Source organism: Protopterus annectens, chromosome 8.part1, assembly GCF_019279795.1.
Source record: "Protopterus annectens isolate FY-2018-M chromosome 8.part1, PAN1.0, whole genome shotgun sequence".
In the NCBI taxonomy this organism is placed as follows: Eukaryota; Metazoa; Chordata; order Ceratodontiformes; family Protopteridae; genus Protopterus; species Protopterus annectens.
The window spans coordinates 549,128,475-549,146,545 of NC_056742.1; the positions used below are offsets into that span (position 1 = coordinate 549,128,475).

General features: G+C 40.2%; 1 protein-coding gene across 1 annotated transcript in view; it reads left to right on the plus strand.

The window, feature by feature from the left end:
- Nucleotides 1-18,071, plus strand: part of CENPT (centromere protein T) — a 687,603-nt gene that overhangs the window by 556,607 nt on the left and 112,925 nt on the right. The window contains exon 10 of the mRNA XM_044082068.1: nucleotides 9,431-9,493. Within this exon, the coding sequence (XP_043938003.1) occupies nucleotides 9,431-9,493 (63 nt within the window). The remainder of the gene's footprint in view (nucleotides 1-9,430; nucleotides 9,494-18,071) is intronic.

The window sequence follows — 18,071 nt, forward strand, 5'->3', positions numbered from 1 at the left end:
CCAGCAGTGCCTACTTTCCACTCCTGAATTGCTGTTTGCAGTATTCCCTTCCTCCTATCCTGGCTGCTTGCACTGCAGACTGATACTACCCAGCCATGGTCCTGTTGCTTTTGTTTGTTCCTCTGCTGTGTTCTACATTTCTTTTGCCTTCTGTCTACTGCCTGAATATCTACCCCCTCTTCTGCTTCTGTAATACTCTGTTTTCCCTTTCCAGTGTGAAAACGGTTATTGCACTGTACTTTTCCTTCCTAACACTACCCTGCGTCCATCCTTGGGTAAGGCAATGGTATGCTTGCTAGCACTTTTCCAAGCCTTTTACCAGTCTGATCATTTCATTCCCATCCATTGCTGCTATTAGTAATTATTCTCCCTTATTTATTGGCTGCTCGCTTGGCTGTCTCCTTGGACAGGTTATTGATGCATACTTCTCTGTCGGCTGTCTCCTAGGACAGGTCATTGGTACCTACTGCTCTCTGGGCTGTCTCATGGGTCAGGTTATTGCTGCATACTACTCTCTGGGCTGTCTCCTTGGACAGGTCATTGGTGTGTACTTGCAGTACAATGTGCACCCATGCCTCCTCTTGGTGATCATCATGGTCTCCTTTTGCAACACCTTGCTGAAAATAAGCCCCAAGACTGGTTTCTCCTGTTCCACTTGCCAAAACCTGTAACTGCCCCCCTCCTTTTTTTTTTTTTATTTGGTCTTCAGTAGCCAAAAGCCTCTTCTCTGTACAGACAATAGCTCTGCTCACCTTCACTTCTTGCTTCATGCTATCTCTTCTATCAATAACTTTTTTCCCTACACTTTCACCATCCCCAACTCTTCTCACTGTCTCTGTTTTAGTCCTTTTATCATCTGTTCTGTGCTCGGACTACAAGACTTCTTCTCTGCCCTTCCCCTCCCATCTAGCTGAGTGTCCGTCCCTGCCAGCTTGCCTCCTGCTATATACCTCTGCTGCTGACTCCTAAATGGACACCTGTAGATCTACCCCCCCCCCCTCAGCAGCTGTCCCATTTCTCTGCACCTGTTGTTCCACCTTGGTCTTTCTTCTGTTCTCCCTTGTGTGGTTGCATCTTCTACTTGCTTGCTTCATATTACTGTATTCCCCTTGACTTTGTCAGTACTCCTTTATCACTTTCTACTTTTATGTCCTCCTGCCCCTTTTCTCCTATTCCCATTGCATATATTCCTCCCTGTCTGTGTAGTCTACTATCATATTCTTCCATGAAGTTTCCCCATTTGCCCCTTTACTTCACATAGTGTACACCAGTCTGGAACATCTCACACATCCCTCTTCCACTGTTCTTTTCATGTTCCATTATTGGATCCCTCACACTCTTTTTCTGCTTGTGGAGGAATTTCTTTCTTTACTGTAACTTTTTGCCTCAAGTTTTAACCTTTACTGAAAAATGAAATGACAGCCAGTGGTAAACCAAAGGTCAACTGAATACAGGACACACTGCTGTCACTTACTTTAAAATCCTCACACTGAGACAATATATAGAGTACATCCGACATTTCTTTCCCAGAAATTTCAGAAAAAAATCAGTTCTTCTGTTTTTAGATACTAGACACCCACAAAGAAGACCAATTGCTTTTTTGACTCTATAATTTAAAAAATTTTAAGAAGCTGAAAGGTTTGAATATTATTTTGCATATGTTAGTATATATACAAATGTTCTACACCAACTACAAACTAGGAAATAAATGTGACATCAAAAATTTGAATCATTGTATACTGAACTGTTTTATAATAGACTTTATACAAATTGTTTTATAATGCACTTTATAAATTGCCAACCTAAAACTCAACTGGTTCTTAGTGTGTTAAGTCAACATTAAAAGAAAATAGTCTTGAGACAGGTATTCTGAATTTGATTGAACATAAGTTGTGATACGCCATTATATTTAATGAAATGGTCAGAGTGGTCTATTATTGAAGCAGTGTATATTGATAACGTGCATTTATTTGGTCAGAAATCATTGCCTATGTACTAACATACAGTGTGCTGAGAAAGATTCTGTGTTTCTGTCATTTGCATTTTGTTCATTAGTATTAGGTCATTCAGTTAAGATACATATTTTGGAAATCACTGCTGGTACCTTGTATGTTAGCAAACCAACATTGACTACTCTAATGCTTTGCAGTTGTTATTGTTTTCAGATGGTTGACTTTGGAAGCATATTTTGGACATTCTTGCTGTTATGTTGTCTTCATTGGCTTACAATAATTATTCTTGTTTAACGTGTTTTGCTGTTAATGTTTATTGTTGTGCGATTTTGGAGTATGTGCAAATAAGTTGGGGTGTGGGCCCCGTCATTTAAAAGTTTTGCATTAGTGTGAACTGTTTGGTTGCTTTTTTAAGCAGTTTTGGTTAAGGTTGCATGTGAGATTGAGATTTATGATGAAAACGATGATGTGTGTTAGATAAGATGTCCTTTCTTATCATTGTTGCAGTATTCTTTACTCTTGAGATATCCTGCTGAGGGTAGCCTAATGTCTGGCCAGCATACCAAAGCCCTTGCACCTTCTAGACATTGTACATTAGATGTATGACCTATGTAAAAGGCGTAAGATACATATGTGATGTATGGATGCCTAATCACCAGAACGTCTTTGCTGCCATTCTGAATACTACCTCTGAATTTGGTCTGTACTCCATTCACTTGAACTGTTTCATCTACTAAACTTTCTGTGGATAAGTGCCCCATTGGGGTTCCTCCTTTTCTTTTTTCATGTCATCCAGGAAGGGGTTCCCCATAAAGATAGACACAAAAAGTGCCTTTTTGTTTGGGTGCTACACACAACCATACACAGTGTGAGATTTATCAGGCATTTGTCCCTAAGACACTCCACAGTCATGTGTCGTCCTTTTGTATTTATTTAAAAAACAAATCTCTGAAGCTTTTAGGCTTGTAGGCTTAGTGTACCATGGCCGAAACTGCCCACCCCGAAGTTCAGCTGCCACTTATGAAACAAGATAAAAAAAGCATGTACTGAACCTTCTGCTGTCCAGCTTCCACAGGATGTCTCCATCAGGTGGGATAAAGAATCAGACTGTCTGGTGCCAATGTCAGTTCTGTCTTTTGTGAACCAGTTGGAGCCCAACACGATGCTGTCTACCTGCATGTCCGCTGAGACTGTGCATACATCTTGTACAGATGTAGAGAGGAGCCAAGGCTGATTATATCCATGGGACCTAGGAGGATTCCCCAAATATTAGTAAAGGAAGAGGTGCCTGGTACCCTCATTGAATGTAGGCAGGGGTATGAACCTTCTAGATTTGTTAAAGCAGATATTCCTTTAAAAAAGAAACGTAACATCAAACATGACTTCTGTGGCTAAGGATCCTAAACCCACTACTACAAAATCTTATGTGACTTAATTGAAGATGTCTTCTATTAGGTGTCTTAAGCATGATCTGGACCCTTTTTTTCTGTGGGCATCCCTATGGTCTGTACTTATTTGTGTGAGTTGAATACTAATTGCGGTTTGGCGTATTCATCCCTTAAAGTTAATTTGTCAGCCATTTCCACCTGCCTGGCCTTTGGCTTCTAGTTTTGCAGTCACACAATTTTAAAAATGTGTCCTTTATGTCAGGCCTCCAAGAAAGCCTGTTCTTCCTTCTTGAGACCTTAATGTTGTTTTTAAAGTATTGACTTAGTCTTCTTTTAAGCCTGCTTTTTCTTCTTCCCTACATAATTGTACTTGGAAGACTGGCTGGTGACTCTTACTTCTACTACAAGGGTCTCTGAACTTCAAGCAGTCATGATGATTCCTTGTTTCTCGTTTTTTTTTTTTTTTTTTACACAAGGACAAGATGTTTCTTCTTACCAGTCCTTTTATGTCCAAATCTTCCCTTTTTCCCCTTCTCCACAGAATCCTAGTGAGAAGGTTTTTCGTACCTTGGATTTACATAGACAGCTCAGATATTACTTGAACATGACAAAACATATAAGGAAATCTGAGCAACATTTTATTTCCTTTCACACTAGGAAATTGGGTTTGGCTTTGTCTAAGCAAATTTTTCTCCTGGATTTCTAAAGCCATTTCTTCCTGCTGTTTTCATGGGAAGCACCTTTCCTCTTCTGTTCTTGCTCATTCCACCCAAGGCTTTGGCTTCTTCTGGTGCTTTTTTCTTGGAAGCTGCTACATGGTCTTTTGTTTGCACTGTTGCCAAACACAAGATGGCTGTCATTTCCAGGACTAGGGTGGGTTTTGTCAGACCATCCTTCATGGGTTTGTGGAGGGCTGTTCTCTGCCATCCTCTTTACACAATTTCCAATAGCTTTTGTACTCTTGAGAGAGTAAAGAATACTGCAGCAGTGATAACGAAGGACACATTTTAGTTGTGTAAGATCTTACATAATGTTCAATGTCCCGCTTCTCATTGTTGCAGTATTCTGTCCTCCTCCTGGTCAGGAGGTTTCTCTTCCATCTTTTTCTCCTCCTCCCCTTCCATGATGTACATATTATTGTTTTCCCTGGGGTTGCTCTGGTTCTCCGAAGGCACTTCAGTTCTGAGGAGTAAACATCTCTACATCACATATGTACTTTACACCTTGGGTGTATGACATAAGTTTGTGTAAAGGCTTTGGTATTGCTGGCCAGACATTAGACTATCCCGGGCAGGACTCCCAAGAGTAAAGAATACTGCAACACTGAGAAGTAGAACATCGGCTGTTATGCTAAGTCCTTACATAACTGAACTTTGCATACCGACCATTTGTAGTTTAGATGAGTTTATATGGACACCTGATTTTCCAGTGCTGTACACCAAACTGCATGTTGGGGACACAAGTTTGTAGCTTAAAGGCATGACTAGTTAGTCTTCCAGAAGGATGTAAAGCAAATCATCAAATCTGAACTGCAAAGCTACCGACCATTTCAAAAGTAAACAGACTTTGTATTTCATGTCTGTTTGCTTTCATTAAACATTTATCTCATTTGAAGATGAAGATGCAAGTTAGTTCAGAGTTTCTTCTCTGCTGATTCTTATGTAGGAAATAATTAAAAAAATCAAGAATAGACATAGAAACATCAGCACTCAAGCCATTCTAGCCATATGAAAGGAGATTGTGTCTGTAGGAGGGCACTGATGTGGCGGGTCTTGAGAAGCACTTTGAAGTTGATTGATTATTAATTTTTTCTGACCTGTATAGATATTTGAGGCCCAATATTTCCATACGTTTCCATTTGACAAGAAGCCCAAAGCTACAGGCAGATGTTGCAAGTCATTTTTTTTTACTTTATTACATCATTCTGTCATTACCTTAGTTTTCTGTCTTAAGGGACCAGGCACTGATGAAGGTTTCTTGGATTTAGACCAGAGAGATGCTGCTGCTGTCACTCTGTAGTGTCACATTACAAGTAGTACCTTAAGTGCTGTAAATGCTGGACTGAGGGCTACATTTCCTTGCAGGCTGCCTGGATTTGTCTTGTTTCATAGGTTCATAGGTTCATAGATTAGTACTAAGCTAACTGCCCTTGCGAGCCATTTTAAGCCTAGCCAATTATCCCTTGTGAGACTCAAACCCTGCACCTTGTGTTTGTAAGGCAAACACCTTAACCATTAGGCCACCCTCCCAACCCTTTCTTTGCTGCTCTGTCTGTAGTGTCACATTGCGTGTACTTTCAGTGCCACAAATACTGGACTGAGAGCTGCATTTTTTTGCAGGTTGCCTGGATGTATCCTGTTTCTTGGCTGCTCTGGCTGTAGTGTCACAAATGCCGGAGTGAGGGCTGCATTTTCTTGCAGGCTGCCTGGATGTATTTTGTTTCTTGGCTGCTCTGTCTGTAGTGTCACATTACATGTAGTACTTAGTGCCACAAATGCTGGAGTGAGGGCTGCATTTTCTTGCAGGCTGCCTGGATGTATTTTGTTTCTTGGCTGCTCTGTCTGTAGTGTCACATTACATGTAGTACTTACAGTGCCACAAACGCTGGAGTGAGGGCTGCATTTTCTTGCAGGCTGCCTAGATGTGTCTTGTTTCTTTGAATATTTACAAAAAAATTGTAATGCCCTTTTACAACAGATGGCCTCTTTTGGGACTTTCTTATGGAGTTATAAAGGGTCCTCAGAGGAGGGTAAGGTTGTTTTAATGTCATCTTTTCTTCCAGACCAAAAAAAGTCTTTTAGGCACCATTAAACTAGCTGAGTCAGACTTCCTCCTCTCACCAGATCTTCTTACAAGCCCCTGAATGGGTTTTGACTTTGCCCCAGCCTTAAGGAAGCAAGACTACATTGTGAATCAGATTATAGTAATTCTAGGAAGGAGGCAGGCTCTCCCAATATGCCTCACCATGGAGTAGCATCAGCTGCAACAAACAAGTCCTCCGAATGATCTTAAGTCATCTACCACTCCTGCCTAATCCTGTCTTATTGGACCAGTTGTGACAAGATATTTGATGTCCTCGATTTAATCGAAAGGATGCTACAAAAGTTTCTCAGCCTAACATAGCCGGCCTTAGGCATAGGCCAACTAGGCGGCTGCCTAGGGCACCGTTGTAGCAGGGGCGCTTTTTTAGTATTTATTTGGTGTAGGTAGACCAGGATGGGGGCACCAGGTGCTATGGTGGGGGCACCATGGAGCCCTTTTGCCTAGGGCACCAGTTGACCTAAGGCCGCTAATGTAAACCTCACTGATTTCATACATCACATCAAGTTGATGTGAAGGCCCTATTTCCACTATCCTTTATTCATTGCCTGATTCCACCTTTATCTTTTGCAAGGTCATGGGGAGACCAAAAACCTCTCTGCACTTAGTGTGTACTCAACAGAGAAACTATTCTGTGGTAGGAAGCCACTGTGTTATAGAATGCACACTTGTGAGCAGTTTGGAGGAGTGTCTCTTGAGTGTGAAAGGAAACAAAACAGCCAAAATTAACCCGCGTGGATATGTGACAGGTGTACAGACTGCACACTGAAAGCACCTCAGCCAAGAGGTGAGCTAGAGAACTAAGCAGTATGAGACGCCTGCCTTTTCCAACAGAGCAATGCCAGATGTTCGATATTCCGAGCATTCAGCAAATTAACTTCAAAACACAGTATTTATTTTATAAATGTTTGATCAAAAGCCAGAGACCCCATAAAATATAGTTTCCATTTGCATGGAAAAGTCCTGGCTGCTACTCAGTAATTGTAATGTAATCCGAATATCAATTAATTTTAAGGAACTGGAAAGAAAGCATTTTTCTTAGTAGGGTTTGTCTTTATTGGCTTTAATGTAGCAGTAAAGTCTAAAAATTAAAAAGTAATGGGCTTTTAGAAACAATATCGATGAAACACTGCTTTGTCCTTAAGGTGTCATTTACATATATCCTCCTATAAGAAGTTTAAAAAAACATTTGGGAAACATGGCTAGGCCTAAAAAGACCTCCTGTAGTTGTCAGCCAAGTAATTACCTATGAACCATTTTAAACTTAACATTAGGTTTACTAAATCGGTCAGAACGTTGTAGTAGTACTTGATACATACAAGAATTTGCATACAAAGCTACTATATGCTTATTTGGCTGCATTTAGGTTACAACTTCCATTGGCACAGTGCTTCTTAAGTGGTATATCTCGATAATTCAGTGATCCTGCCCATTAAATACAATGAGGCGATTTTAAATAAATTAGTGTAACCAAACTGTGTTGCAAAGGGTCTTGTCTGAGCAAGATCATATACAAAGCACACTTCAGTAATCATGAACAATCAAGAGCCAGCATGTCCTGATCCTAAGTCCTGTGATGCACTCACATCCATTCTGATTAATGAAATGATACAAGTCAGGCTCCATTAAATGCTGAATGGGTTGCTAAGAGACTGACTAGACCCATCAGTAGGATTAAGCTTGCCCATATTGCATCAAAGTTCTAAACATCAGGAACCAACATCAACAACATAGTTTATCAGATTAAATAAAGTATAGACAAACTGCAGTAGTCATTCCTTTTTTCAGTTGTACTGTAGTGAAGTCAGCAGAGTGCAGTAAAGTATTTTGTCTGAGTGACCGTCTACTTAACAGGATCAGGCGAGTTGAATCTACGGAAGAAAAAACTAGATTTTTAGACTCTGCTTTATTGTGCAGTATTCTCAAACAAAATCTGGTCACTGGCAGATCGACTACCGCTGCCCTGATTGCTTCTGCAGCAGCACAATTCCATTCGAACGTCCCTTTTCTAAATAAAAGAAAGGGTTCATGTTCAGGATGGTGTTACCATTAGTCTGAAAGTAGATATTGCATGAAGAAACTGTTTATTGTTAGACGCGGGGTGGGTAAGTTTTATATCTTTCTCCATTTATGGGAATTTAGAGTCAGCATGTTCCAGTGAGGATTACATTGTTCGACCACTTGGTGAAAAAAGACAAATGCGCACACACAAATATATATGTATAGATGTGTGTGTATGAATATGAGTCCAGTAGCTTTGATAAATATGCATTTGTTTGAACAAGACTAAAGCTGCTATTTTTTACTGAACGTTCATTACATTAAATGGATGTTTTTTTGAAACAGGTAAGTATATTATTGTGTTGGGGGGGTCTAAGCGCTAATGTATGAGGGATAGGTAAGAAGATAGGGTGTGCTTGTGTGTGTTTCTGTGTGTGTATGCCTGCATCCGTGTATGTAATTTAGGTAAGGGGATAGCTTTAGTGTGGGTGTGTATGTGCAGGTAATGTTTAGAGTAAGGGATAGATCTAATGCAGTGACCGTGTTTTGGCGTTTGTGTGCATGTGTGTAACCCTTGTGGTAGTGTTACAAAAAATTTTTTTTTGTTAGGTGAGGTCTAGCATTAGTGACTCTGTTAGGATTAGCAAATATTACTAAAGCACCATTTGTTTGGTGCAACATTCATTTGGTCATATGTATGTTGAAGGTGGCTTTTATAGTCATAAGGTCATTTAGAAGAAGATTCATTTGGTAGAATGAAACTAGTCACATGAATATAGTTGTATTGTTTTGGTTGAGCCCTGAGCAGCAGTTTGTGTACCTGGTTTCTGCAGAATGCCTGTCATCGTGTCTGATACTTTTACTTTGTGTCTCGTAAAGTTACCGGTATTCTGGTAAGTTAATAAGGGTTTCAGTAAATGATGCCAGTGAATAGAAGAGCGATCAGTGTTTTTTGTGGAACATCTGTGCGTGTGTTATTGTGTGCTGGCATAGTAGTGTTTTTAAATGATGAAGAACGACTCCGTGTGGCCTGTATGACTAAGTCTGGGTATCATTGTTATACTACTATAGTATGCACCAGAATGCAGAATGTGCCTTTTTTAACCTTTTAATTCTTTTTGTTGTAGAGCCTGATTTTTAAATTATTTGTGGTACAAGTTACTCCTTTAATTTCTTTCTACATTTGACCCAAGCAGCAACTACAGTGGATCTATTTTGAATCATTACTGTTTTCACACTAAACATACAAATTTGTCTCCCTAACCACAGAGCCGTCAGAAGAACCTGAGGAAGAACAAGACACAAGTGATGTAACGGAAGCGGAGAGCGATGGTAAGTACTTTTTAAGTATGTCAGATATCATTACATGTTGGTATTTAGAAAAGGTTTGCAGCAAGTAAATAAATACTCCTCATTTGTCTGGTTTCTGGATAAAAATATTCCTCTTGTACCAGTACCAGTGGCAATCAGCATTTGTTTATCAGCATTGATTTTTTTTTTAATTGTTCTTCCCCCGACCCCATGAGGCCTTTGAATGTTCCCACTGTTTTCTTGCTTGGCCAACTCCTGATCCCCTTGTTGCTCCTTTGTGGGTTCCCTGGAGGTAACCCTTCTCTGTTGGACCTTCTGACTCCTTGGAAAGTTTATTTTGCTATTCTCATTTGTTAGCCCTGGAGAGTCAGGGCATGGATCTGGGAGATGTCTTTTGTGTGGCATCTATTTATTGTCCATAGCTGTGAAATAATGTTACTATGCTTATTGGAAAATGCCATTAGCTCTGAAGACTAAAAATGGAACAGGAATTGAAGTGAATTTGAAACTTTGTCACAGTTAAGCATTTAGAGCCAACCAAATGGTTAAATGGTGTTGTCACTGTTTGTACACTTTAAACAAAGACTCATCTTGCATTTGGATTGATCTGTGAGATCTGACTACAGTTATTAAAAGTGAACATTTATATGCTGTTAATGGTTGTCTTTGGCATGTAGTCTCAGTATTGCTGGAGGTTGTTTTGGTGAGTACTGGATACAAACTAGAGCTTTGGGCAGATGATAGAAGGTCCTGATTCCTTTTTTTCTGACTGATATTTCTTCAGCATGAGAAGCGTTCCTCGGAGCTGTTGCACTAATAATTGAAGACTTCATTTATAACATATTTAGTAATTTAGCAATGTGGGACAGACACAAGAAGTGTACAATAAGAGACTGCTATAGTTAAATTATTGATGCAGAATAATTTCAAGTTAATTAAAAGCAAATGTAAAATATGAACATCAAGTCTGACACAGAGTCGTATTTTAGCATCAGAGGGACTGAAGGCAAACAATAAGTAGGCATACTAGAGGTTTTTGGAAATTCTGCACATTTTGCAAAGTTTGTGCATCCTATTCCGAGATAACTATGCCTTTAAGAAAGCTGTTAGACCAAGATGTTGACTGAGAGTGAACATGGAAACCAGAAGAGAGTTGTGAAGTACTCAGGAAAGTGGTTGCAGATGCTTCATTGAATGAGCCAGTTTTGTTGCAGAAAGATGCTTATCAAAATGGTATAGAAAGCTGTGGTTCTGCAAAAGTGTAGAGTAGTAGTGTGTCAAAGGCATTTACAGATGCACAAAAGGGATATGCTCATAACAAAAAGGAACATTAAGCATTAAATTATGGATATCAGAAATTCTATAAAAATGACTATAGTAAAGCAGCAGGGCCAAGAGGTAACATACATTTGTACAAGAAAATATGTTAAAGTTTAAGAAAGGAGAAAAACGAGAAGTGTTAAAACTAGTCCTGTACCATAAAATAGAGACTGAAAGTTTTAGCAGTGAAAACTTAGCAGCAGAGTGTGCCTCCAGGTGAAGCTTTGGTACAGTAGGAACTATCTCATAAAGAATACATGCCTCCAGTGTAAATAGTCTTCTTAAGTTCTTTAAACAAGGCGGAATGTTGAAGAAACCAGAAAATATTTAGACTATTCCAGAGTTAACATTATGGGAAGAACTGAAAAAGTTTAGTTTATTTAAATATAATAAACTGTATACAGATAGTTTCTTTTTGATGTTACTATCCTATGACATGCTTACTGTAGTGTTAATTTTAAATGATTAGTATACTGTAATGCATGTTGCCTCAAAGGTATGTGTGTGTGTGTGTGTATGTATGTACAAATATGGGTCTAGGACTATTCACTGAAAGCACATTTCACTGAAAGTCAAATGACTATGCACAAATCACTGAAAACACAATTCACTGAAACACATTTCAGTGAAAGTTATTTATGGCCTTTTCCCCACTGTAGTGCGACCCTGAAGTTAGAATATATAGTAAGGGGGGTGTGGGGGGCACCGCCCCCCACATAGTTTGGATATATATTGCGTTTTGAAGAGAGTAATTTATTGAAATTGCAAGTATCCATGTGTATAGTTCAAAATATTTAAAATAGGGGGGTGCTGCCCCTCACACCCCCCCTTACTATATATTCTAACTCCAGAGTCGCACTACAGTGGGGAAAAGGCCATATAGAACTTTCAGTGAAATGTGTTTCAGTGAATTGTGTTTTCAGTGAATTGAGCTTTCAGTGAATAGTCCTAGACCCATATTATGCAAAACATATAGAATTAATGCGAGTGACCTAGCTGGCAGTAATTTACATTTTATTTAGTTACTGTGCTTATAGCAAGATCTCAGTTGAAGTATACACCTATTTGAGGCTACATTCTGTATTCTGTTCCTTGTCACTGATTGGCTAATAACACGCTGTGCACTATCCAGTAGAGGACTCTTAACTCTGTGGGAAAAAAAATGTAAAATAAATAAATATAAAATCTGAAGCTGAGAAAGTCCTCCTTGCACTAGCCTGTGATCTCTGCTTTTCCCTACAGGCACTTAAGTGAGCATGTATGGAAAGAAAAGGAGGGTCTTGGTTTGTTCTGTCTTGTGCAGTATGTTGTGGATGCCATATTGCTATATATAGTCTGAAGCACTCAAATTCTGCTTCTTTGGTTGCCAGAGAAGTATATGCCCACTATCAGCTGTTGACTCAGTGGTGTGATGGCGTGTTTAGGACAGAGGAATTCTTCCGTAAGAGCCACCTTGATATTGACCTTGCCAAAGATTGACCAGCTTCTACTGTCCAAAACTGTGATGATGTGGAATTTAGTGAACCTTTGTAGACATAGCTGTGCTGATAAGGAAGAATCCACATGTTGTTTCTGTGCCTTAGGCATATTCAAGGGCTAGATGTTTAAAACAAGCCACCCATTCCCAAATCCTTTCCAGCATAGAAGGCTGAATAATAGAGACTGGTATCACCATTGCTGCCATACAAGGACAAAATTTATCATGTAGCCAGGACTGTTACAAACACAAGGTCAGCATTACCTGGCAAGTCAGTCTCATTGTGGACATTCTTGTGTCATCTCTTTCGTACATGTATTACTCTGAGAGCATGGCCTTTTGATTCCTTGCCAACATAGAGAAAATCTAAAATACTGAACATGGGGTCCAAAAGCACGTTTTCTTCTGCTGTGTTGTGGCTTAGATCCCTTAACTGTCACAGCTGTCCATTTTCCATGCCTTTGTTGATTTTGTACTTGAAAAGCTTTTAACTCTTCCTGAACCAGGGCTCAAAGAGCAGTTGCAATCAGTACTCTTACTGTAGTCCCAGTAGACTACCGTAATGCCTGTAGTCCCAGTAAACTACCGTAATGCTTGCTATTGAGCATTTGCCTTTTCAGGATGATGGGGCTTCAGCTTAATTTTTATTCCTGTGCGTATGCAGGAAGTCCATTACAAGCTAATAACAAGAAGAGTTTGACATACAAATTAGAAACTTTAAAGCTATTGCAGATTATCATGTTAAAAATAATAAATATTTGTTTTTAGTAAAGTAACATTAATAGTCACTACTTTCTGAAAATACTTTTATAAATAGAAAACATTTTAGTGGCATCTTAGTCATCAAAGCTAGTATTCTTTTACAGCCATAGTGATGGGACGTTATGGAAGAGCAGCATTTCATAAGAAAAATACTGGGGTGCAAATTCAATAAAGCCTACAGGGTGCACTAAGACTGTATGGGCATTGCGCCACAGTACGCATATGGTAGCTCGCCATTTTGTATTCAGTAAGTGGCTCTACATGACAAATATGACATGCTAATTACAGCGTAAGCAGCTGAATTTATTTATTTTATTTATTTTGACATTTGTTAACTGGGTATGTCTGACTGAGCATGTGCCCTTTTTCAGCAGAGGCCCGGGGAGAAAAATCTCCATACAGAACAAAAAATATTCAGAGGTAACACAAAATACAGAAAATTTCAGTTACATGACATAAAATACAGGAGTATTTATAGATATATTAAAGTCTCAATATACAGTATGGGATTAATAAGTGTACAAGCAGAAAAAAAAATAAAACAATCTGCAAGCCCTGATGCAAAGAAAATATGAAATAGATTACTGCTGAGAAAGGGGTAGATGGGGTAGATACAAGGAGAAATAGCCTAAAAAAGAGCAGATAGAGTACTTGCCAATGATAGTTTGAAGGAAGAAGGCACGGATGAGTCACGGGGCAGATGGGCATGTGGATAAGAAGAGGACAGGGGAATAGAAACCATACCTAAATAGGTTCATATATGGGGGGGGGAGTGGGAGAGAGAGAAGCAAGAAGGACAAGTGGAAGCAGAGTAAAAGTGCGCCAATTAAATCCAAGATGGAGGAGCTAGTCAGCAAATTATAAAGCAGTAGAGGAGTAAGAGTGCTCTAATTAACAAGTCTAAGATGAAGGAGCTAGTCAACAAACTATAAAGCAATAGAGGAGTAAGAGTGTGCTAATTAACAAGTCCAAGATGGAGGAGCTAATCAACAAACTATAAAGCAATAGAGGAGTAAGAGTGTGCTAATTAACAAGTCCAAGATGGAGGAACTAGTCAACAAACTGTAAAGCAATAGAGAAGTAAGAGTACGCTAATTAACAAATCCAAGATGGAGGAGCTAGTCAACAAACTATAAAGCAATAGAGGAGTAAGCGTGCGCTAATTAACAAATCCAAGATGGAGGAGCTAGTCAACAAACTATAAAGCAATAGAGGAGTAAGAGTGCGCTAATTAAATCCAAGATGGAGGAGCTAGTCAACAAACTATGAAGCAATAGAGGAGTAAGAGTACGCTAATTAACAAGTCTAAGATGGAGGAGCTATTCAACAAACTATAAAGCAATAGAGGAGTAAGAGTACGCTAATTAACAAATCCAAGATGGAGGAGCTAATCAACAAACTATAAAGCAATCATGTCGACTCATTGTAGGTTTTTCCTGCGAATTTGAAAACTTATTGGAATCCAACCATGGAAACTTCTGTGTTAGAGGCTGCAGTTACTCATATACATGTATATGTGCAACAGGCCCAAGTCTGTGCTGCTGCTGCTAACAGACCTCGGACAAGGAGAATGGTGTTTAGACCCTCTTTAACTTTCCATGGTCTGCATGATGAGCACTACAGGGTGGATAGAGGCACACTACAGGAACTCTTTACCCTCTGTCATCCACAACTGAGAACAGGGGCAAATCAAGGGAAACCAATACTGGTAGAGACTAAGGTGAGAGCTACAGGAACCTTTCAGAGGCCAACAGGGGATATGCTGGTGGTGTCGCAGGCATCAGCATCTAGGTTCTTGTATCAGTTCTTGAATGCTATGCTACAACATGACAGTGATTATATACAGTTTCCCCATACACTAGAGAACAGAGTGGCAACTATGCAAGATTTCTACCCTCCACACTTCACTGAAGTCCTCGGTGTGATAGACTGCATGCATATTAAAATCAAAGCACTATCTGTGGAACCGAGAAGGGTGTACATCAACAGAAAGGGCTTCCACTCCATTAACTGCCAGGTCGTGTATAACGCTAAGGGAATCATCCTGAATGTGTGTGCTGGCAACTGAGGCAGTTACCAAGACTAGCATATCTGTCACAACTCCCAACTCCATCACAGGTTTTCCAGGGGTTATATCCCACATGGTCATTTACTGGGGGATGCAGGGAATGCACTGGAGCAGTGGCTGATGACACCCATCAGAAATGCACACACATCTACCAAAGAATGCTATAATGAGGCACATGCTTGAACAAGAAATATGATAGAGCGTGTGTTTGGGCTGCTGAAGTCACTGTTCCAGTGCCTAGGTACATTGGGGGGAGTGCTGCAATACAATCTGTGTACCTGGGCTGAAATTTTCACTGTCTGTGCAATCCTTCACAATATTTTGAAAAAACAGCTGCAGCAGGAACACCAAGAGGAAAGGGCACACATCCCATTACCACTGTCAAAGTTACCACTGCCACAAGCAGGTAAGGAGTCAGAGGGGAGCCACCAGCCGCTGTGGGTGTAGGTAGACATAGGCGTGCTCGATATGACTTCACCCTGGTCAAGAGGCAATGGGTAGTACACATGCTCAGCACCTAAGGGGGTAAAACCTGCATCCTATGCACATATATACTTTAACATTGATGCCAGGCATTACTCACAGCCATTACTTACCCGTGTAATGGTTGTGTATTGCTAGCATCACACAGACTTAGCCCTGAAGTAAAACACTTGTAATTGCTGGACAGTCAAGGTAAGTGTTGAACATGGAATATAACAGTAAATGTCTAAGTACACAAATGAATGGTGGGTCTTTGCTTACTGTTACCTGCTGTTGTAACTGAGTATAAGGTATGTGATATGTGGTTGTTGTGTTTGTAACATATCACACTCGCACACAAAACAATGATTAGTCCAAAACAAGGAGTACCAATGGAATACTATATAGGTTACCACAGAAATACCAGGATGACTACACATTTACAAGAGCAAAACTCTGGAAAACCAACTTCTGTTGTGGCAACACACACATAGTAGCTGGTTTCCCCACCCCCAAAACAGTGGGAAAATGAGAATTTGTACAATCCAAGGAGTAACACATAATGCACTTTCTATACATGCTTTCCACATAATTGTCACAAAATGTGTACACATTTGCAACCCAAAAGTCAATTGTATACAATTGCTGTCACCTCTCACTGTGCCCAGCACTCCCCTGGTGGTGTCTATGGGCCATCTTAGAGGCATAATACCCCTGTGTTGCTGACAATATAGTACTTTACATTTCCATGAAGTAAGATAAAAGACTGTAAGATAACCAGTTTTAACAATAATACTTGTAATGACAGTTAATAAGGCTGCTTATGTGTGAAAGTCGATGCCTGCCAAAAATGCCAGTGCCAAGAGTGAGCTATAAGAAGTGCATATAGATAACAGGTTAATCTCCTCTTGCATGTATATAAAAAGTTTCCTTTATAACATGTTAACAAATATAGCATGTACTTTAAAAATACAAGTATATCTTAGCAACATCAGAAGCCGTCTGTGCGGATAAGTCAGAATGAGTATCGGTCTTCTGTATTCTACTAATGCACATTTCCTGTCATCTCCAAGATGTTCTTCGTGTTTCACTGTTAGTCATTACATTTGGGTTATCCTGCTGGCAGGTTGCCCTCAGTCGTCCTGAATTCCAAAGTCTTGGGTCCTGCGTTGGTTGCTGTCACCTCTTCCCTGACGTCAGTTCATCAGGGGTATAAAAGATGCAGCCAACGCCATTTTATTCAGTCTTTCTTGCCGCGCGGTGCCCGAAGCAGAAGCAGTTCGCAAGTGCCGGTCGGCCAACTTCTGAGATTTTCATGTTCGAGTTTCAGATCCAAAGTCTTCATTAAAAGCTAAGTACCCCATTGTGAAAACTTTTTTCTTGCTCCAGACCGATGTCAGAAAAAGCTAATAATTGTATTTCTTGTGGGAAGCAAATACCTCATAAGGACTTTCATTCTTACTGTATTCCTTGCCTAGGCCCTGACCACGACGTTGTTAGTTGTCGGTTTTGTGCTAGATTTAACAAATGCACTATTAAGCGTTGGTACAATTTTGCATTAAGCTATTTTGGGTGAAGATTTAATTATACAATGTCGTCAGATAGCCATCCGACTACCGGAGTTCACAAAAAACGCAAAGAAAAAGACAGGCAACCGAGGTCCAAAACCAATGACGAAGCTTCTCCTAAGCAAGTCGCCGGTTTGCTTGTTCTCAGTGAGGCGCTTTCGTAGCCCGTGACGCCCGCTACTTTAGAGTCGCAGGCTGCTACCGACTCCCACGTGGAGTCGATCGGACTGCTGGAAACTCAAGGTATTGGAGCCTCGGAGGTTATTCCCTCAGATGGGTCCGGAGCCGCTGAGCAGGCATCGGCTTCTGAGGGTGTATTCAGACCTAAACAATTATATATTAAACCAACTTCAAAGACGAAGACTAAAACACCTTTAAAGGCAAAGAAACAAGTTCTCTAGCCAAAAGGACAAGCCTCCATGCCCAAAAAACAGATGCTCAAAATGGCCGAAGACTTAATTATCTTGATCAGGGGTTCCCATCCCCCTCCTGATAAGAGGCATAGGCAAGAGACAGACTATTAATCTTCGGATCAGGTTTCCATTTCTTCTGATCAGGAATATTCTCTTCCCCCCTATGAGGATTCTGATGCTGAAGAATCGATTCATTCAGCTTCTCCTCCTGAGGACTACTCTTTTTGGGGAAACCTTGCATACCATGAGGGAGCACTTCCACTGGGAGAGCCAAGATTTTTCAGAATCTAAGAAAAGGCTCAGAGACTTCCTTTTACTACCTCAACACAGGCCTCTAGCTATTCCACCTGTGTTGGACATTGTAGATGATGTGTTCTCGGAGTCTAGTCTGACCCCTGACTATTTACCTCCAGCTCCTGTTAAGCCAGACAGATACTACACGGTCCCTGACTCTCATAAATTCCTTTTCAAAAGCCCTACTGCAGACCCAGAAACTATTTCTCAGGGTCCAAAAGGGGTCAAGGCTTCT